At 36.8% G+C, this 23,283-nt stretch overlaps 1 protein-coding gene across 34 annotated transcripts in view; it reads right to left on the bottom strand.

The window, feature by feature from the left end:
• Window positions 1-607: 607 nt before the first annotated feature.
• CADPS (calcium dependent secretion activator) overlaps window positions 608-23,283 on the bottom strand; it is a 353,066-nt gene continuing 330,390 nt past the window's right edge. For all 34 annotated transcript variants that reach the window (XM_072127688.1, XM_072127689.1, XM_072127678.1 and 31 more), the window contains 2 exons: window positions 8,642-8,746; window positions 608-1,816 (listed from right to left, as the gene is read on the bottom strand). In XM_072127688.1, the coding sequence (XP_071983789.1) occupies window positions 1,637-1,816; window positions 8,642-8,746 (285 nt within the window). In that variant the 3' untranslated portion in view covers window positions 608-1,636. The remainder of the gene's footprint in view (window positions 1,817-8,641; window positions 8,747-23,283) is intronic.

Below are 23,283 nucleotides of genomic sequence, written 5' to 3'. Positions count from 1 at the left end.
CTTTTATGAATTTGAATTCCCCCATTATGCTAATTTCCAAAAGAGGCTACTGGGGCGTAGAGTAGCTGGAGCTGAGGCTACACAGCTCGGTTACTTCATGCTCCCGTAGCCTCTTTTGTTCCACCTACCAATCCATCTTCAGCCCACAAATACAAGGAGCTGCACGCAATCGTCTGCAAAGCTGGGTTCTTCTAATGTGCAGAACGCAGGCCGCCGGCTGCGCAGTCTCGGCTTTGAAGCCTGAGATACTGCGCATTCAACGAGGAGCGGAACGCAAGAGGCTACTGGGGCGTGGAGTAGCCATGCCGTGTACCCTCAGCTCCAGCTACTCCACACACATAAAAGTTCTGGGCCATGAAAGAATTAGCCCTAAAAAGGGCTATACAACTCTACATTAGAGGAACCTGCCACCGGATCTACCTCAATAGGTAGATCTGTGGTGGTAGGTTTCCTTTAAGGTAAACCCGGAGTCTCATTTTCCTTAAAAATAAAAAGCTTTGAATGCAAAACTCACAGCATGACCAATCATGTTTCTTGACCTTTGTTGGTCAACCTTTTTGGATCGTGAACATAACCAGATCTCAATAAGAGATAACACCACACTTAGGACATCTGAATAGTTATTTATTGAGAAGCCACAGTTCTTACACTTTTACAACTGTAGGCTTTTGTAAGGCAAAAGCAAGATGGATCCACTATTTTACACAGATAAAAAGCTTTTTGAGGGACCCCGGTGACATGCAGTTACTGGTCAAAATGCAATGTACATGGCAGATATAAAAACAATTGTGAACACAAAATTATGTAAATTAAGGTTACAATCTACGGAAATAAGTATATTGTATATTCTTATAAACACAGTTTATAGTCTAAGTCTGTTATTAAAGTTGTCTTTTTCTTTTTTTTTATAGATTTTTTTTTATACATACACTTTTATTAAAACCTAAACAAAAAAATGTAACATTTAAAGAGACATTAACATAAAATAGGTTTTTTTAAATATTTTTATTTCAGTTTTCCCAACTGTAGCTTGTTCGGTTGTCTCAGATCTATGACGAAAAAGTTTGTGGTTTTGGAATACTAATCCGCCGATATGTAACCTCTAGTTGACTAACAGAATGTTCAAGTAAAAGTGTATGACTTAGAGTTTTGGATGAGATAAACCTCCGATTTGGATGATATTTCCATAGATAACCCTCATTGGGTGTAGCCTCTTTCTCTTTTGGAAACAAAGACTCTATTAGTTCATTCATTTGAGCGGATGGCATCCACGCAACAGAAATGACATTACTATTCACTCATAGGCACAAGAATTTACCATCAACGTATATACATTACAGGAATGAAGCATTGGATATTTTTGCCGAAAACAGGGACATACCTAGCATGTTTCCTATATATTTCAATTAACAGTATTAAACAATGGTGCTCTATATTGCTTATGTACCTATAGATTTGAAGTTAGGAAACCCATGAACCAAATGTAGTGCGTTATTTTGTATCACACAGCTAGAATGACATTTGTATTGGTAAAATTTTTATGGGCATTTGGAGCGGACAGAAAATTCCCTAATGTGGCTAACAGACATGCACTGGGTACCGGGCTACATCCCATTGAGACTCTACAACCAGATATTTAATCATCTTCTTCATCTTCCTCATCACTGTCCTTCATGGTTATGCCTTGGAGGCCTCCTCCTTCACTGACGGAAGCCGTTGCCTCCTCCACCGTTAGCCGGTTTCGGATTGTGTCGTAGGTCTTGCTGTTTAGCGTGGAGTCCAGGACACCTTGTAATCGGAAATCTCGATAGGTTTTCTGCAAAAAAAGTTTTGAATATGTTATAGACATATAGAGGATGGAGGTTATAACTCAATGGGGTTCATTTATCTTTAGTCGGGACGTTTGTGCGTGTCTTATTTTGGTTATTCCGGGTTTTGGACTTGTTTGATTCATCTTTGAGGTTAATATATCAGGCAGCTGAGTCTGTGGGGTTTTTGTGACTTTTTCTTTAAAAGTCTCACAAAAGTCTCAAACTCTTTGACAACTTCTTCTCGGAACTGGAGTTTTTATGCAACTTTTTAACTACGATTTGCACTAATATTGCGGCTTTTTCATATTTCCACATCTGGATTTTAAAAATATATCAAGCACAACACTTTTTGCGTGGATAACTTTGCTAGATGAATGGAAAATTCACAAATTTAGGTGCAAGAATATCAAATGTGCCGAAAAAAAATGGAGATATAAGAGAAAAAAAATAAGAAAATAAGATAAATGACCCCCAGTGACTGAGTACTCTCTAGCTTCTCCTAAGACGCAATTAGCTGTTAATGATAACGGCTGATAGGAAATTAGGTGAAAGTGAAGTTGATGTCGATAGCGATGCCGATGTTTTAGAATTTACTCATCAATCTTCACACCAATTTCAATGTAACAGTAGAATTTTTTTACAGCTTTACACATGGCACAACTACAGCCCATTATGTTCCCGATAGGCATAACTTATTAGTGACTTGTTTAATGAGGTGATGATTCTGTGATCTTAACCCTTATGAGGCAGAACGCCCTCAACAAATGTTGTGACAAGTTACAATCTATAAAGATTAATATGGAGAACGGAATTTATAAAGTCTGTTTTCTCAGATCAGTATTAGGGATTTTGTGTCTATGCAGTTTAATTTTTTTGTAAGATAAGAAAATATGTTATAAAGTAATCATATCTGTTGTAACTGTATCCCTTTTATATCAGTTTAAAGGGATTCTCTAGTTTATGAAACTATTTCTGTAAATCCGATTCAAACAAATATGAATCTCTTAACATGGAGTTATCCGGGGCACAGAAGATCTACAAAGGTCTCAGCATCCTGGATAACATAAAAAATTAAATTGAGCATTTTTCCATTCCATTGCCCTTCTTCCATTGCATTGTACCAGGCCATGTGGCTTAAGGGGAACTTGTCGTCAGAAATTGTCCAGCGGAACACCTTCCAGATCATGTTTCTTTCATGGTCCAGTGCAGTGGCCTCATCGAAAAAAATTAACCTTGAAGTGAAATGTAAATTAGTTGTATAAAGTCAAGGAGGCGGAGAGTTTAACACTGAAGTCAAGCTCTCTCTTCCTCAGAAAGCTCCCTTCACTGTAATTGATGGTCCTGCATCCAGACACATCACTAACTGGATCTCTTGGAAGTCTGATGCATGATGTCAATCACAGAGGAGGAGGCGTTCATCTTGACTTCAATGTTAAACTCTCCGCCTTCTTGACTTTATACAACCAATTTACTTCTCACTTCAAAGTAGTTTTTCGGGAAGATGTCACCACACTGGACAATGAAAGAAACAAAAACTAGAAGGTGTTACGCTGTTTGACAATATACTGGTAGTAGTTTATTAAGCCAGTTGCTGATGAAGGGTTCCCTTTCAGCTGTTGTTGTTACTTTTCCAAAAGATAAGTATAGAAAAGTACCTGGTTCAAGGTGTTTTTGGTACCTATTTCAAACTTGGCATCAAGTTAGCTAAAGCAGTACGAAAGTATCACATGTGTCAATTTGTCAACTCTAATTGGCTATATCCAATGGTCATCAGCATGTTACCCAGGGGCGTAACCACAGCTGTAGCAACAATAGCAGCCACTATGGAGCCCTGGCATTTTTTTGCTAGTTTGCTTCTCTAAAAGACTACACCAGCAAAGCACTTAAACATTTAAAAGGGATTTGTTACCTATTGCTTGAATCAAGTTTTTTATGTAGATTTTGTATTTTGAAATAATTTTCATAGATGTTTATTTAAATGTAATTAATTAAATGGACTTTTTCCCACTAAATCACTAAAAATAGTGAGGCACTTCCTGTTGTGTGCACTGTACAATATACAACACCTCTATTATGGGATCCACAAATGATAAGAATGATGTCTCCTGTCCATTACAGTACCATGATCTCAAGTCAATGAATTAGGAATATATGAAGATAACACTGCAATGGTAAAAACATCTGAAGCCAATAAGATAATCTCAGCAAAAAAAAAATCACAATGTATAAGTATGTAGAGGCTTAGTACCAAAGCAGTGTATAATGTAGAATCAAAATTGAATATTACCTAGTAGTAGGCAGTACGGGGATGTTAGAGAAAGGATCGGGGTTTATGTATGGGATGTTTTGTAATTTTCAGTGGTCTGCTACTGTTTTTAACTGCTTTTAATGCTGATTTAATAAAGTTTATACCATTTTGTATAGACAGCCGCTTTGTTCTTTTTGAGTAGCTAATAATCTTATTTGGGGTGTTTCTAACCCAATTTTTGTATATTGCCCCTATACTGAGCTTTAGTACTATGATCTCAGCACAGGTCATGGAGTTTACCTACAAAAGTGTATTTCAATGGCATCAATATATGGAGAACAGAAGACTTAATTCTCCGTCCCACACAAGTTGCCTAAAAATTCCTGTACATCCCTTGCATCAGAATCGAAATCCATATCATATCAAGTACTGGTATAGACTCTACCGATTTCACTTTGACTAAGTGTCTTAAATCAGAATGAAATCCTTTTTTTTGTGGATATTTTAAGTAGTAATTTGTTTCTTAAAGAAGAATTTGGGGAATGATAATTGATGGTTTAACCAATCAGCTGTTTGGCCTGATAGTGGTCTCCTCCCACACTCCAAAACATACTGGTAGGATGATTAGATTGTGAGCCCCATTGGGGACAGGGACCGATTTGGCAAGTTCTGTGCAGCGCTGCGTCATCTGTAGGCGCTATATAAATAAAGTATTATCATTATTATAGAGCCGAAAGTAGTTCTTTCCATGTCATGTGTAGTTGCCAAAAGCAGTAAGTGCAATTGTATCCATATATAGAGAGCATAGAACAACCTGCTACCGGCTCCGAGCTCAGTGTTTATGATGAGACAAAAAGCGAACCGGTGGCTAGATCTTTGATTATAATTTTTGGAAATCCCTTTAAGTTTATTGATACTTGTAGGAATTGCTCTATCATACATACATCAGGTTAGGACATGGACACAGAATTGGAACCAGCGTGTTAAAACAACGGAATCTAAAGCTAAATTTCTAAAAGACAATAGCCATGAATTGTTAATACGTCAGGTCAGAAAAGTTTTCAGCTAATGTGTAATTGTGACATGTGGCACAATGCCTCTAGGTGTTAGAAATAATGCAGATGCTAAAGCAGTTGTCTTACCACTTCCTCAGACACCTATAGAATCTGTTAGGAAGACACATTTGTGTTGTCAATGTTGAATAAGCAAAAGTAACACAGGTCACATCTGGATTTATACCCAGAACAGTGTAATTGTTGTAAAAAAAATAAATACAACAACCCTTTAAATTTTGCTGACTCGGCTCTGTTCGCCTCTACATTGGTCGATTGTTTTATCGTTGTAGATGCAGTTGTATAAAATGTTGCTGTAATTTCAGATGCCAAACCAAGAACCAAGAGGCAATGGGTTCCAAACGGAACTGGGTCATGTGACATGATTGTTAGGCTGTATTTATTTCCATTAAGAGTGTGAACATGGCTTTACTGATTACTGACCACTGCATCCTTCTGTATTGCCCGTCATATACAATCTCTTTTATCAATCAGTTATATGTCACTCATCAAAGTCTGTGGGGAATCACCGGAGTACTATATATCTTCAAATTTCATATTTTTTTGATTTGTGCATTTTGCTGGCTGCAGGCAATTGGCCATATGCCACTGGCCGCGGCCCATCTGACATTGGTCGGTGAGCACCACTCACCCAGCGGGTGTACAAAGGTCATGACTTGCAGTGCCGCAAACAGTGGTAGGAATAGGACCAACCGTTTCTTTTGTGGTGCATGCATTCTGCACATCCATGGTGTGAGGATGCTTGGTGCCTCACACTGCATGTGCCGCAGCATGAACCTATCCAATAGAAATCAATTTGTTCGGCTAACTCATGGTCATAGCACACGCTCATGTTAATAAGGCCTAAATCTGGTGCATCACTGTGCCGAATATAGATGATTGTGAATCTGTCTGGTCTGCTTAGTTCACTGCCCTACTATTTTTTACATTGGCAAACAGGGCACAAAAGTCTCTTGTAATCTAAATATGTTTTTGGGGAAGCTGTACAGTTAGGAAACTTTCATGGCCCTGTTCTACTCTAGACTAGATAAAAATCTGATTTAGGATTATAGTAAATTTTTTACTCCCTAGCTACCATAAAACTGGTTGAATTTTACAGGGTGCCGTAATGCCAATAGTGCAAAAGGGAGCCATTTTGTTTTCTTCCAAGAGTTAACAACTTTTATTTTACCCCTTTTCACTATGTGCTATATGTTGCACTTTCATAGGATACCAAAACAGTATCTTTCCATTTAAAATGTTTATTTACAGAAAAATAAGCAAAAATAATTAAAAATTTCGTTTCAGTAAGGCCTTGGTCCATAACCCGGGACAGCATGCGGCCGGGTGCCCTCTTCATATAAAGCCTAGTGGTCGCCAACATGTTGAGCAAGCTATAAGACACGTATCTACTGGCGAAGTCATGGTGCGGTGAGACAACGAATGCTTACAACACCATGACCGGGTGCCATAGACCCCTATGGGGGCCTTGACCTGGCTGACAATTTTTGGCCAGATCAGGCCACCATAAAAGGTGTTTGCATGAGGCCTAAGTAATTCAGTTTTATAAACTTCATATAATTTTATTAGAAAAAAGAACTGACTCCTCTATTTATAATGATGCCAAACGTCCGTTCAAATGTGTTTAACCCCTTAATAGCTGCCATCCAAAAAGCAATCTCAATACTGGATTTGTGCCTTCTGTCATTGGTCGGTTTCTGGGCTCAGTTTGAGACCTATTTTTTTCACTTTTTGAAACAAAGAGATGATAATTTCATCTCACTATGTTTATCAGTTTGGTAGGACTGTACTAATATCAAGTACAATCTAATGAAATTTCACGATTGAAGTAGTGGACGTATCCACAGGTCCTGGCTCCATGGCTCATTGGCATATAGGATGTATTTTTACTGATGATTAACGTGAAGGGATTAAGATATTATAACTTTTTCCGTATATTTCAGAAGTCAAATGAAGCCGAAAATGTATTTGGGGGAAAATGAACTTTTATCCAAAGACTAAATTAGCTATTTTGCCCTATTCATCAAAATCAAACTAAAATTAAACTGGTTAAAACCACCAAAAGTGATTGAGTTGTTGGAAATCTAAGTATTACCTCAGTGCGTCACAATTGTTATTGTGCGCCCCACTATAACAGATTTGTGGTGATGAAAAACAGTGGCAAAAGCTATTTATAACCAATGCCTGACGTCTCTGCGAATCCGAAAAAAAAAAAAAAACCCCGATGTCATTGGCATTCACAAAACAAAGTATCATTATTAGCAGTTTAAAATGTATGTGTCAAAACACCTGCATAATAAGTCAATTTAATTAATATTACAACTTCTCTACCTTGGGAAGGCACAACGTTCCAAATACCCGTTTCGGTAACGTTTCACAATATTATATACTGAATCTAAAAACTTATAAATTTTTTTTTTTTTTGTGTAGTACATTTTTTCTTTGTTACATTTCTTAACCAAACACAGTAAAAAAAAAAATTTCAAAAAGGTAAAAAAAAATAGATTTTAAGTGCTTTTTTTGTTTTTTTTTTGTTAATTTATTAGGATCTGGAAATAGCAGCTATAAGTGAAACAAATGCAATTGAGCTGCAATGAATGTTATTTAATTGATGTAAGCTCTCCTGCAATCTTATTTCATGGTAAACCACTGTGATTTCACACTGAAATAATTATCATTAGCCCAAGACACGCATACACAGGAATAAAAATATACTTTCCGGGTATGTGATCTCACCTTTGTGATCTCTTATAGTTCACTGTAAACACCCATTGTAAGAGAAACTACTTCAGTTAATTATGAGAACAATATCAATTTGCATTTTGTTTAATGATCACGGAATACATTAAGTCGTGCTGTGAAGAAATATTTGCATCGCTGACAGATACGGAAGTATTTCTAAGTAGCCTATAAGATTATTAAAACCGTACTATAAATTTGACCAAAAATTGTAGAAGTGACAAATTAAAAAAAAAAAAATAATTAAAAAGTTATTTACTAATGTTTGATCGTCTACAAATTAAAATAATTTTAAAAAAATAACTGAAACTTGTAAAGGAAAAAAAATATTTGACTGCAATAAAAATCGTAAATTCCTAGAATTTTCCGTAATTCTATTTATTTAATGTATGAAGTCATTAAAAATTCACACCTGCCATACTATTTAGTCAATTGAAATATTAGACTTTTGTTTGTATCCCGAAGGCAATTTTTAGGAAATATTTTGATGTTTTTGTGGGAAATTTTCAATTTTTCACATTAACCAATTTAAGACAAACCAAACTGACTTTACAATCAATACAAAAATTGTAAAAAAATAACAAAACAAAATTACAGCAAGATAATTAATACCGTTACGCTAACAAATTGAAATAAAAAGATTGAAGCAAACAAAAAAACATTATATAGTAACTTAACGATTTACAACCAGATAAAAACTGATAAAAAAAAAGAAAATTCGAACAAGACAAATAATAAAAATGACAGGTATGAGGAATATAATACTATACCTTGACAATCCTAATGAGGGTTTTCAGCTGATAGATATGAAGTTGGAGGTCCATACGGTCAGTGAGCCATGTACAAACAACATTCATTGAACTGGTGTACCATTGCTGAAAAACAGATGAAAGTTCTCCAGACAAACAGTAAAAACAGCAACAAAGGTCAATCTGAGCCGAAAGAGTAGACAATTATATTGCAAAAACATATTTCTTTAAGATAAATTGAGTTTTTATTTTATAAAACACATTTCCCGAAAAAGAGAAAATCTATTAAAAAAACAAAAATAATCAAAAATAGGAAATAAAAAAAACATACAAATACCTATTATAACTTACCTGTATCACAGATTACAAACTATAGATAACAATAAGTGTAATTAGCCATTATCAGGAAACACAAGGATGCTTAGTTACCTCTTTGTAACATATTCTAATATTCTTTTTGTTTGCTTTTCCGCAGGTCGGAGACAACCTGGAGCGGAATAACTTAATACGGTTTTCATATCTGATGTGTTATCAATTTGCTTTAAATGACAAGATTATTAACAGAACACATACACATACAAATGAGCTTTGATCAAGCTGTTGAAATAATTCTTCCCTCTAAGAGGGTTAATTTTGCTTCTTGCCTGTGAAAAATGCTCGAAGCTGTGTCACTGCAGACTGCCACCCCTGCAGAGCAAGATGTCTCCTGAGCAATGCACTTCTAGAATACTGTTTAGAGATTCATATTTCATTTCCACTTAGCAACACCGAAATAGTGTTATCATTCATCAACCGGCACAATGAGCTTCTAACTACGGATACCGTACCTCTAATATAGAGAGTCTAATAAAAATTATAAGTAAAGTAAAATAAAGGGCTTGCATCAACCCATTGAAGGACACTCCCTATATAGAGAATAATGTGTATTTTACTAAAAATAATACAAAATTAAATACAATTTAAGGCACTATGTAATTTGTAACTGTGCACATAAATGCCCAAATAATAGTAAAAAAATATATAAAAAATAAAAAACATACTATAAATAAACTATATTGTATTGTGAAATGTAAACTAATACAATACAATATAAAATAATACTGTATATATCCAAAATAATACTGTATATATTGATAATGTAGCTCAAAAGATGAATATAGAATTATAGTTATGCTGTATTATCCAAAAGAAGTGTAGCTATAATTGTCAATTTTGTAAATTGATGCAAAAGTTCAAACTAAGACTTAAAACGATTAATAATATTAAAGCCTTAGGAGAAGTCAATGATGTACAGTTGTTGCCCTGTACTGGAGATTGCTCGGAGTGTTCTAACTTTTGAAAAGTTCCTTTCAATGCTTACTGTAGACGTTAATGTACGCCTATACAACTACATTCATTTGAAAATATTTTTAAAAATTATTAAAAAATTGTAGATGACAATTTTTTCCTACATTGTTGAGGGTAAAGAATTCTAGTGTAAAATGACCAAATTTTTATATATATATATATATATCACTTGTTGGCTAAATATCCTGATTATTGAAGCATCTAAAAGATGTTAAAATTAATGGACAGCTAATGAACAAGACCAGTTTTCTGCAGGACAATAGGATGTATAAAGCCTCATTTTTGGCCGTTTTGACAGCAGAGGGATTGGTGGGACTGAACACCCTGACCCACCATATTTACTATAGTCACCTCTGGAAAACGGGCAAAGACTACAGCAGGAATCTCGACCAGGCCAGACCTGGTCTAAATTGGTCTGACTATTCCGAGATCAATTCTGGATCTAGTAGACCCTTCTTGCCATGCACAAAAGGGGGAAATTAAGACCCCAGTCTTAATTGATTCCTACCAAAGTTTCTAATAAAGTTGAAAAAAAAAGTTTTTGAAAGTATAAGTCATGGCGGCATAAATCGATTTAAATATGAAGTTTGGAGCACAAAACAGTGTGAATAGAATTAAATACAAGTGTTTTAGATTAAATTAACAAGGTTTTTGTGACGTAAATAGTTACTTAGTTCCATAAATAGCACCACTCATGTATAGGGACTAGTACCTGTAGTGTAATTCAGCCCAATTGGTACAGGGTTAAAGTTTGCCGCCTACTGTGTCCATGTAAATAATCAGTCGAAACCTCACAGATTGGAGATGAGTGATCTACACTGAGGATCAGCCATCGATATTTGACTTCAAGAAACTTTTCGATCTTGATCTCATATTTAAGAAATTATATTAATTATTAAACAATTTTGCATCTTTATCTACCACTATATAATGTCTTCATTGATTATGCAAAAAAGGCCACTTTTTTGGGAAATGGTCAAAGAAAGTGACCATATAGTTGCTTTAAGACACATAAACCATACAAGGAGTTTCTGATTCCTCTGAGAACCTCGCAACATGTTGACGTTCTTCTTCGTACCATTGATGTTCCAGACAAACAAAATCCACATTCTGATTTTGATGAGATCATTGCACTTAAACTGATGAAATAATCTTTCTATCAAACCATAGTCCGCACCCCACAGGGCAGAGGCAGAAAGGTGTGAGGCGAATTACTAAGGGTCACCACATCAACTTTTTCTTACAGTGTGGTACATTTTAAAAGGGTCATAATATAATTTGACATTTCCTTCTTGGTGGAGAAGAAATAAGCCGTAACAATAAGTTTGTGCCCTGTCTATGCTGAGAGATTGGAGCAGGTGTTTAACTACAAGCATAAATCCTTCATTTAGATCCTTCATAATTGCCTCTGGTGACCATTAAGAAATTATGGAGATCGGAATTTAAGAGCGAAAATATAAATCCTCCTCTCCTGTTGTCGCATTTATAGTCACTTTTCTTCTATCATGTCGACCAACACATAATATGGAGTGAAGTTTGCTCAATCTAGGCTGTTAAATGACTGAAGTTCTTCTTGATATGTGTTGCTGTTTCAGTAATAAACATGTATATAGCTTAGTAATAATAGTAATAGGGCTGGCTTTCTAAACCGTTTTCTACTGGGGCTTCTTCAGACAGGACAGGTCACAAGAGGTCATTTAGGTGGTCAGTCCACCGCAAAGTTGATCTCATTTGGACAGATGTATCAAAGCGTTTTAGGGTAAGACAGCGCAGAGTTAGCCTATACAGTCTTATCCTGCGCAAGATTCATATAAGAGTCTGACGCTGGTTAATACATCTGGCATAGTACAAGACTGTCTAGCCATACTGTGCACCTACTATTATTTGGCTTCGTTTACAGCAGAATATTGGGACAAATTATTTTTGGGGCACTGATTATTTGGCATGAAGCTGTGCTTCCTTTTCATAAGCCATGCCTCCAATAATTCTAGCATTATATTAAACTTAGACCAAAAGTTACTTATTTTTGCTAAACTAGAAACTGATGAGATCTGTGGAACATCTTACCAGTTATGACCTCCCTCCCCAACTTTTAGAGCCTTCTGACATCTCAAAATATGAACTAGTCTTCCGTACTTATGCTGGCCATTCATAGAGATATGTCTTATTTACACCTAGAATCGGTAAAAGGTGAGGAGTAAAGATGAGCAGACCAAATTTTCTGTTCGGGTGCATCCCCTGAACACCCCTGGCCAATCATAGCCCTGGCTAGTTGAAAAGGGGTGTCAATTTGCAGGTTGGGCAGCTCCGTCACCAATCCGGCAATATATCCTGGTCGAGCAGGACGCCCCCGAAACCCAAACACGAATGGCAAATTCAGGTCCCCTCATCTCTAGTGAGGAGATGTTATTTCATTGTACAATTCCAAAATATGTCTCAGCCCAACCAACATGTACCATTAAAAGGATTATTAATTAAATGAATGGCTGAATTTGACATCTCCTGAATTTTACTGCATCTGTTCAGGACTGATGGACCTTGATCTAGTGCGGTAATTTCTATTAGTAACAGTAGGTTTAATCTCTATCATCTGCATTGAGACCTATGGTTGGTTAGATGTTTTTATGTCTTCAGTTCCAACTTTATTAATGAAAATAGATCAGAAAATAAATTGAAAAAAACAATCCAATAGATGGCCGTGAAAAAAAAGTTATGTAAAAACCCAATTCTAAGAATTGTGTACATTTGAAGCTTGTCAGTTTATTACGTTCCCAAAGGCACCATGAGGTTTTCAAAATTCTAAAAAAAAGGGTGTTTTTACATATATTTTTTTCTCATGGACTTGGACATCTGCTGGATTTTTCCTCCTGTTTTGATGAATACTGACCCCATCATGCAGTGGCATGTACAGGCATCTACAGAAGTGAGCTGGACAGTCATTTTTTGAATGTTGCAGAAAAAAATGTGTGTGATGGAAAATATACTTGAGAGCAGGTGGTTCTGGTTTATAAACGTCATGAACATAGTTTGGTTCTTGGGCCTAAAAACTACACTTTAGATGACCAGTTCACCATAAAACATTGTTGTAGTAATGAATAAGTACTTCAAAATGTGTAAGGGATATGGTGCTACAAGAGTAATTCGTGTACGGAGTATCCTACTTCAACGATTCCCCACATTTTTACAACTTTGTAAGTTAACACAATTTTTAATGTTGGTAAACTGGGGCAGTTCTTAACTTTTTCAAATTTTAGCATACTTTTTGAAATATAATTACAACTTTGGTTGCTGCAGTATTCCTAATAGTTTTGCTATCCATCTGATCAGGGTCAGCTCCAGGTTTCAGTAGGCCCCTGGGAGACAGAGCCTCAGTGGACTTCTTTGCAGTGAACTCACGTGGTGGCATTAAAAATTCAGAAACTAAAATAGTCTCCTGTTTCATAGTTTATCATAGCCCCATCATGGTTATTTTATATACAGCTCCCCACACACCCTATGGATTCATTAAATACAGCCTTCCTCACTCCCATGGATTCCTTATGTACAGCCTTATATGTGCCCTCTGGGCCCCGGCACTTGCCTGTATATGCCCAGTGCTGGCGCCAGCCTTCTATAGGTTAACCCTTTGCCACTTTTTGAGAGGGATGAAAGTTGACCAGCTTTCCTTTTGTCTACAATCCTGATGATACTTGACTAAAATGACTAAAAACACAATTAAAAGCTACTACTGATTCGGTAAACACTCAATGATCATAATATAAATATTTTAACAAGCTCCGAATTAATCAATAATTTATTTTTATTTTATTTTTTGATTTCTACCCCTTCAGCCCCTATAACTACATCTTTCTACTCACTACTTATAAAGGCTGTGTGAAGGCTTGTCTTCCACTGACCATAACAAAAAATTATTTATTAAAGCAATTTCCTTAAGTATCTCTCAACTTGCCGTGTCACGAGAGGTTAACTTCACCACAGCTGGCAAGAAAGAAAAAAAATCCTGTATACCACTGACTATCGTTCTCCATCCCGGATATTCCTTTCCAGCGGGTGAGGACTGTGCTATGATACATAACACATAACATACTTGTCTCTGAATATATAAATTGCAAAAATTGATATGAATAAATCTTCGAGTAACACGCTGTCTGCGGCACATTTTTGTATTAACTCCGCTGAGAGCCTCTTACTCCCAAGGAGGTGGTGTCATTACACATACCCCCATAACATCTGCAAACCCCCCGTTTCATTTTGTTAGGTCTCAATCGAAACATGACCTTTTTGCTCTTTGCCATGAACCTGCAGTTCACACTCGTACTTTACAGGAAGTGGCGGCACACCCCAGGGGTGCTGCAAACAGAATCGTGTAAACCAGATGCAGCGCGGAGCCTTAATGCACCTGAAGCTGTTGTATTCCTCATTCAGAGGCTTATATACTTGTAGATTAAGGTCCCTTCAGCTTTTGAAAAGAGGGGGACAAAACCAGGAATGCTCATAGGGCTGGGATGTCAGCGGGGAGGCTGAGGGATTACAAGAAACCTGGGACTCTGCCTCTTTCTGCCTTTGCTAGTAGTTTTTTTTTGTATGTGAACAAGTGCTACACAACAGATTGAAGCTGGTATAAAGGCCTGAGACTGTGCAAGAGTGTCACGCTGTGCCTCAGCTGTGCTTGCAATTAGCAATAAGCATGAAATCATTATTGTTGTAGGAGCTGATGGCAATCTGAAGTGACAAGTTTTACAAGGGAAGTTCTGCTGGGGATGTTTGAGGAAGCCTTTTTTTTTTTTACTCTTATTTTTCTACCGTCTCGAAAAAGGCTCCGGTTTGGTCAATTTTTCTCCTTCTTTCATCATCACATTTATTTCTCGATAAGAGATTTCCTTACTTATTTCCCTCTCTTGAAAAAAAAAAAAATTCCAAAAACATTTGCTTTAAATTAGCAAAGAAATTCTTGTTAAGGAGCTAGAGATTAAGTGTACAAAATGACTCAGCAGGTGACTTTTGGGTGGATCTGGGGGTTGAGAAGTCTTTAAAACGGACTACAAGACATTTTATGCTTCTGACAAAAGGACAAAGTAATCCTACCTGCTTGCTTTAACCACTCTTGTTTGTCTATTATTATGTGCTTTAATGCTCATGAGAACACAACTATTGGTGATACGACTCAATTTCCATAGTAACCCACACGAGTGACCCCTGTGTCAGTTCTGGCTTCACAAATCCGACCAATCCAAGCATTGCAAATCTCTTTAAAGCTGAGACAGATATTACCAGGCAAAACTTTTCAGAGGGCCGAGTTCTTTGTTGGGAAATATGGGTTTGTTTGCAGATTCTAAAAGAGGTCTCCATTCAGGCTGTAACTTTTTTTTTTTAATTGAATGTATCTAGGGATTGCAAAGCAAACAGAATGTAGACAAGACGAGTGTAATACAAGGTTTACACTTCTACTAAGCTACGCAAATAATTGTGATTAATTCTCCATATCAAATTATTTACTCAGTGACAGGACAAAAGAAATGAGATAAAAAAAAAATAAGTAAAAAAAAGCTACGAAAAGTATTCAAATAAACTGAATTGTAAAATATATTTAAAAAATAGAACAAATTTCAAACATTAATTTTAATCAACTTAATTTTGAAATATATATTTATAGTTTCGATTTAGAACCTATTCCCAGTATTTAGCTTACTCCACAATGGCAGATTTTTATTTTATCAACCTCTAAAAATCTCTTCCGATTTTTTTTTTATAGCTATACAATATTTCAAAATAAAGGAGAAAATATCCCCACGAAGTCCGCAGTGGCAATGGAGTAAAAAGTTGTCCCAAAAATTTATTTAATTCATAGATAAGTTAAAATTAGCAACATCACTTAAAAAATAAGCATACTTAATCAATGGATTAAATACTCTTTTTGATAAACTTTTTACTTCAGTTCCAGTGCAGACTTCTTGTGGATCTTTTCTCGTTCATATGTTTACCTTGAATACAGACCAAACATTTTCCTAACCACCTATCATCCGGTACGGCTTTATAATTTGGTATATGCGAAGATGTGGGTGAGCAACAGCACAATTATTTCACTTTTTTTTTATGAACAATTTTTCAGAATGGCTGGCCTCAGTTGTAAAAAGTTTAACCCTTTGGGGTATAAGTTTAGAACGGCTGTCACTGGCCGAGATGTACACCAGTTTTTATCATACGCTGGCACATTTTTTTTGGCAGCATATGATTTTACCCTGCCTCTCCCACGGGGCCCGATCTGCCAGAAGGGTTCAGCTTCACTGTGGGAGAGGACCTAGCGTAGAATTACATTACAGCTATAGGTAGTATGCAGGTCAGGAAACTCTACTACTGGGCACGCCCCCCTTCACACTCCTACACACCCCCATAGCATGTCATTGATGTAAAAGGATAAATAGTCACAATTCCAGGCCATGCAGCAGGAGATGAGACTATTTCAAGGCTTGTATACCAACTTGCAAAAAAAACCTTGATAAATCTGCCCTAAAAACTTTTCTGAATCGAATTTTACATTTTATGTTAATTGTTTGCAATCACAAAAAATTGTGGTATTGGAAGAAAACAATGGGGCTTATTCACTTAGACTGAGGTCTTGTGCACTTATCTTAATAGTTGGAATAACCAATGGACTCTCGATTGACCTGGGCGTGATGATGGTGACATTTGCTCTTTCATTACTATATCTGTAAACATTTGCTCAACATTGACCAAAATTTTCTTAATTAATTATGGAGGTTTTTTAAAATATCCAATTAGATCCCCTGAATAAGAAAATTCTGTATATACCGTATCCCCTCATCTCTCTACTTATGACTATTGAACTACCAAGGATAGTCTTAAAGGCAATTTTATACTGAAAAACAATGGCCTTGATACGTGAACCCACCATATGATATTCTGCTTAGCCGGTGTCGGGTTGTACAAATACAATGGCTTATTTGACCAAGCAGAGGTGCAGTGTAAAGCTTGAAGGAAGGGTAAAACTGTAGAATAACCCTTCTGATGATACAGAAAGTGGATTTCAGGATATCTTCGGTTGCATTTGGTCAAGTTACAGGGTGGGACCAGAACTTGGAAGAAACTGAAGTTGAGTGAAGGGAGAATATTTATGGTGCAACATTATTTCCCATATGCAAGATGCATGTAGCTGGTAATATTGAAGGGATGTGTGACTGCCTGTGTCATTGGAGCTTGTGACTGGCTTATAAATGGCATTATCGTAGGGACATGCATCTGGCACAGTTGAGAAATATTGCTAGTAGTGTTATTAAGGTATGTGACATGCCCCAGCTGCCACCTTTAAGTAGACATGTGCCTAACAATCTTAGTATGGGTTCACATTTACTTTTTAGTAAACGCTCAACATATAAGTCGGGGAATTCCCGATGTATATGCAGAGTGTAACCATTGACATATACTAGCAGAGGGAGGCATAGTTGTGCCTCCGTCTGCACCGTATATGACGTATCAAGCGAAAAAGATAGGTTGTAAAGTCATAGCAAGCTACGTCTTTCCATCATGCTCCTTCCTTCTGAGCGACAAAATATACGCAACAGAAGCCTATGAGGGTGGATGCAATATCCCCCACCTTTGATTGAGCAGATATGTTGCTCATCAGAAGGGAGGACGTTGGTGATGTCACTGTCCATGTATGTACAGTGACCTCACTGGGGAAACACATCGGAAACACATAGGAAAACTAACATCGGCTGCTGCCGTTGATCACTCGCATTCAGGGGGAGGAGAAGTGACCGGGTGATGTATCCCACTGGATAGGCATACAGTGTAATACATCTGTCTCATACGTTGTAAGGACATGTATGGAATCCACCCAACGTGTCAACATCGTATAGCAAAAAATGAGATGTGAACCCAGCCTTAGAGAGGGAAATGACTAGCACTGGTAATGGGGCATATGCCTGGCACTGTTAAAGTGAAATGTGGATAACACAATTATTGGAGTATTTAATTGGCAATGTTGAGGGGGAGAATGATTACCAACATCAAGGGGCAAATTATATGTATCGATATTTTCTAATGGTATGTTACTACTACACTATATATATATATGTATAGAGATAATCTAAATATATATAAATCACGTCTAGAAAAATGTCACATTTGCTGGCAGTTTTTGTAATAAGAAAAACTTTTATATGTAATTTGCCAACTTCACAAATTATAACGCATTATATCTGTGCCAAAAAATGCGACAGGTTTTATAAATGTGTCTCTCTATATATACTGCGTTTATATAATTATATATAGGAATAGGAGATCAAAACTGGAGAAATAGCAAAGCAAAGTTATTTCCTACTTAGGCACTACTTTTCATTTACTGTATCTTTGCTACGTGTAAAAACCAAGTATTGCTTAATTGATGGAAAGTGAATGGACATATTCATTTCTATTGGCTCATACACACGGTACTGTGTGTGATGTGACTGCCCGTGCCACAAAGCTCAAAGCAGGTCCTATTTCTGACCAAGTCTACAGCTCAGTCAGTCTTTATTGCAGTCATTGGCTCAAGGCCCCCAATATGGTTGTGTACATGGGTCCTTAGCTATATGGCTTCAAAATGGGACATATGTTACCAGTATGCACTAGCCCACTATCTTGACAAAATCCCTCGGAGAGTCATATATTTGTCTTGCTGAGCAATTGACCCACAAATAAGAGCTGCAAATGTATTACAACCATGTGCCGAACAGGTTTTTTCTCTGCCCCATTGATTTATATGGAACTGGCCAAGCTGCAAACATGGACAAGAATAGGACGTACTCTCAGCTGAGAAAGTCATAAAAGCTGTGGCTGTATCACCATAGGAAAAAACAGGTGTGTAAATTAGGGCCTAATCCTAGGATCAAAAAAATTATCCAATCAAGTAAATGCTGTTGGCCATGAATGGACTGTATTGGGTCAAAAGACTGAACAAGAATTTGTATCTGAAGATGGAGATCAGATGTTTATGGAATACCAACAGAATAAAGGTGGAAACACTCCTTTACTTGGGTTATTTGGGGATTTAATTGCATCTGCATCAAGGATGTAAATATTCTGCACAATGGGTTTCGATGCCATCTGTGATGGGCACCTTGCCGGGAGCCGGTCCTTCTTCTCTTGTATGAGATATGATGATCAATGCACAGTAGAGAATGAGTCTTACTGTGCTTTAAGAACAAACAAATTTGCCACAACAAGATATGAAATACAAGGGAGAGTAGGGAGCAGGAGGAAGGAGTTGGGTGCCAGTCACATGATCCATCTCAATTTCAACCACCAAACACTAATTTCTAAAAATTTCTGTAAAACTAAGTCAGCAGTATTGTCCAATCTGATCCATTCCCTTTATCCAATGTTGTATTACAGTAGGACAAATATGCAATATAATCCAACATCTATAATGTGGGCGCACACTTTTTTCAAAAGCAAATCTCTGGAAAAATGGATTTGAACATTCTTGTTTTTTTCCCCCAAATTCAAGTAATTCCAATTGTTTCAAATTTCTAGATCAATTTACTTTCTTTCATTCCATAAAAAAAATTGTGCTTCACTAAATCACGTCGCGGGTTCAGAATGAGATTTTTGAGTTTCTCACTGGCTGATAACTCTGGATCCATGTTTCTTTGGGGACAGATCTTAGCGGATCAACAGCTTCCCTGACGTAGGCAAGGCAATTTGTTGTATACAAAGCCGAGCTATAATTCTGCAGTATTTGTTAGTGGAGAGGACACTTGTGTAGGAACCGGCTCATAACAAAGGTCTTATGCAGAATATTATGAGAATTCACCAAATTAGCATTGCTTGTCTTCTTTCCTATGTAATTAAATCCTGTTTAATGCCTACTTTTAGCTGAACAGGTCTGCAACGCATTGCACTCAGCATCCCCTTCGCATTGAGCCATTTAAAAACTGATGGCAATTTAATTGCCTGTTGCTCTACATGGGAAACTGTGGCTCAAAGAGACTTGTAGATGTTTGTTTCTTGAGATGGAAGCTGAGGCTTCACTTCTAAAGAAAAGATTAAGTTTGCCAATTTAGGAGGGTCTGTAAGCAGCAGCCGGATTGTGATACTGGGTCTCTGTTTGCTAACAGGAGCCAATGTTATACATGGAAAGGCAAAAATTAGAAAATATTGGGAAGCCATTTAAAGCCCGGTTTCCCTAAATGATGAGTTAGTATGAATCAGAGAGAGGGACCAATAGCGAAGCTAATATTCAGAAAATAAATGTATTAAATAATTTGATCTACAGTAGATGTTGGGTTTGTAGGTTATAAGTTAATAATATTTTTTTCTAAATTTAATGATGACCTTCTCTCTACTGACCTTCATCAAATAATTGTCCACGTAATAACAATTCTGGAACTTTGTACTAGATTTTTCCTTTGTTATTCCTCCTATAATATAAAAGTTAATTGGTCAACTGGGTGTGTCCTTGAGATGTTGGCAGTGCCGATTCTGCAGTGTTAGCCTCTTAGGGAAACACCTCCTACTAGTAACAGCTACTTGGTTACCTACTTCCAATTAGAAACTTCATAGGAAGGGCACCAAATACAGTTATAATACAATGTATTCCAGAATTATTTCTACTTGGAAAGGCAATTATTTAATAAAACAGCCAAATCTGGAAAGAGGAAAGATCAACTTCAATTAAAATTATTGGTAGATAAGGATATTGTATTAGTCAACTCCACCATGTCCTAAAAGATTGTCTTAATAAAAGAAATTAAAATGAATACAAATTATTACAAAAATAAATCCAATATTTTTTGGTATTTTTGGGTTAAAGGAGTTTGTGTGTTTCCCAAGGTGGAACTCTTTTAGAAATTTGATAGATATCTCTGACTTATTTTTAGGATAGACCCTCAGTATTAGTATCAGGTTACTGCAGCTCAGTGCCAGTTTATTTCCACTCAACCATTACACAGAGAATAGAGCCGTCCTTACTGGTGTACCCTTGGATCGGTGGAAGTTCCAGTTGTCTGAACACTAGTCATATATTGATGACCTTTGCACTAAGTAGCTGCTCGAAAACTTGATCCAATAAAGCCCCCTTTTAGGGAACCTGTCAGGTTGATGTGGGACACTTAATAAGACCTGTGGTTTAGTGTTCAAAATCACTATGTTGCGTTGCTGTAAAAAAAGACCTTATACTAGGATGAGTCCAAGTAGAGGCACATGAGACTCATCTCTAACTCTTGGACCCTCACACTGTGGGTCAATGAAGCCAGAACAGTACATTCTGGCTTCATTGTGCATGTGCGGTACTTATGGAAGTCCGTTAATATTACACTGGCAATTTTGCATCACGGTGCAAGCGCCAAGATCTTAGGCCAAGGTAATTTTATAAGTAATTTTTTTTGCTGCCGTGGAGGGAAAGAATACAGATTATCTTGGTCACTAAACCACTGGTCTATAAGCACCTGGGAGTGGTTTAGTGGCACAAAATCTGTAATAGAGTTTCTGAGTTTCATGTTATTTATGCTACTAGTCATATGCTATTTATCATTAAATTTATGCTACTCATCTACTTATATATAGCAACGATCATTTGAGCCACCGGAGAGTATGAGTATGAGTATTTAACCTACTATGCTTAAGTTAGTTCAGGACTGATAAATGGCTTAAAAACCAGTAGGTTACCCAACTCTTCAACCTAATGATGTGATGCTTTGGATTATGGAAGCTTTGTTCATGGAGTGGGTAAGGGAGTCTATCTAGGTTGAGGCCCTATATTTTATTAGCTTTTTAATTCTTTAATTGAACCTCAAGTTTAATGAAATATATATAAATATAAAATAAAATAGTTTAAATATCCTCTTCCAATACTTATGTTCTGCAGAAAATCACTTGACCAAAGCCATAAGTCTATTTTCAGGTCACCAAAACAAGTGGGTCTGAGATTCCCAACTAAGTCAAGTTACGAGCCAACAAAACAACTAACATCAAATAAACTTGTAAGACAGCAGATCGGGTTTTAAAGGAGACCTGTTGCTCTTACAATGTTTTGGGGGCCGATGGATTAATCATCAGTTTAACAATGAGTTAATATTGTGAGTGTTGATCAGCTAGACTTACAATTAATGCTCAAAAAAAAAAAACACAAGTCTTTTATCTGCCAGAAGTAGAAAAAAAAGAAGGAAAAAAAAGAAAGAAATTAAACACTTGTGGGTTCATTCTAAAGGCTGAATGACATTGAATAAGCTGCCTAATACTTGAGATTCTCGGTGGGCGCTTGAATAGAGCAAACCTGTGAGAATGAATGGACAGCCTTTTGGGACCAATTTGTCTCCTTGCATTCCCTATTCTTCCCATTTTGCTGACAGATGTACTAAGGCGGAACTAGACTGTAAGGCTTATCTACATGCATCCACAGCAGCTGTCACTTTTTGTCAAGCAAGTTAATCAGGCAAATGCCACCATATCTCCTTTATAGAAGGAACAACATGTTATGGGCTGCGCTCTCCATTCAAACAGATGACGATCGAACATACACGAGGCCGATATGTTTATTTCTTTCCTCAAACAGCGCAAGGCAACACATCTTTTTTTTTCCTCCACCAAAACTGCTAATTATGTCAATATATTTAAAAACATGTATTACTGTACAGAGCTGTCCGCTTTTAATTAGAGAGTTGGGCTACAGAAGGCAAACAAAACTAGAGACTTTGACTCAGCATCAAAACCAGGAAGAACACGAGATGGTTATGAAACAGAGTCAACAAGGCTTCGTGGTGGCAGCAGTGGAAGGTTGTTTTGTTGTTTGTACAAAATATCTATGATCACAATAAATGACTGATATTACACGGAGTGGGGGGCCCTTAGAGAAGCGAGATACATTATTATTCATTCATGGATGGACATATAGAATGCATATGATGGTCATAAATCACTAGTGATCAAAAAGTTACGATATTCGTTCACCCTGCCTCAATTGTTTGGACAATATTGGAAATATTTCATGCATTGAATGGTCATGGCTTGGATTCTAAATGATATATATGAATCTGAGATCTAAATTATCCAATGAGTTGTCTTCATCATCATCAAGTGCCTATCCGGTCACCATCATCACATATCTGGCAAATCAGTGTTGTGTATGTAAGCAGTCACCGTCATCTGGTAAGACATCATTACCATGTATCTATAAAGTCATTAAATGTCTGACTCGTTGTCGTTGTCATCATGTATATGATAAATCAGAATTATCACGTGTTGGAAAAGTCATTCTACATTTCCATGTTTCAAGCAAATATTAATGTCCTCATCATCATGCATCTGACATGTAGTCA

The sequence above is a fragment of the Engystomops pustulosus genome, chromosome 10, assembly GCF_040894005.1.
Source record: "Engystomops pustulosus chromosome 10, aEngPut4.maternal, whole genome shotgun sequence".
Lineage (NCBI taxonomy): Eukaryota > Metazoa > Chordata > Amphibia > Anura > Leptodactylidae > Engystomops > Engystomops pustulosus.
The sequence above is the reverse complement of the archived record's forward strand: the minus strand, read 5'-3'. Positions and strand labels throughout refer to the sequence as shown.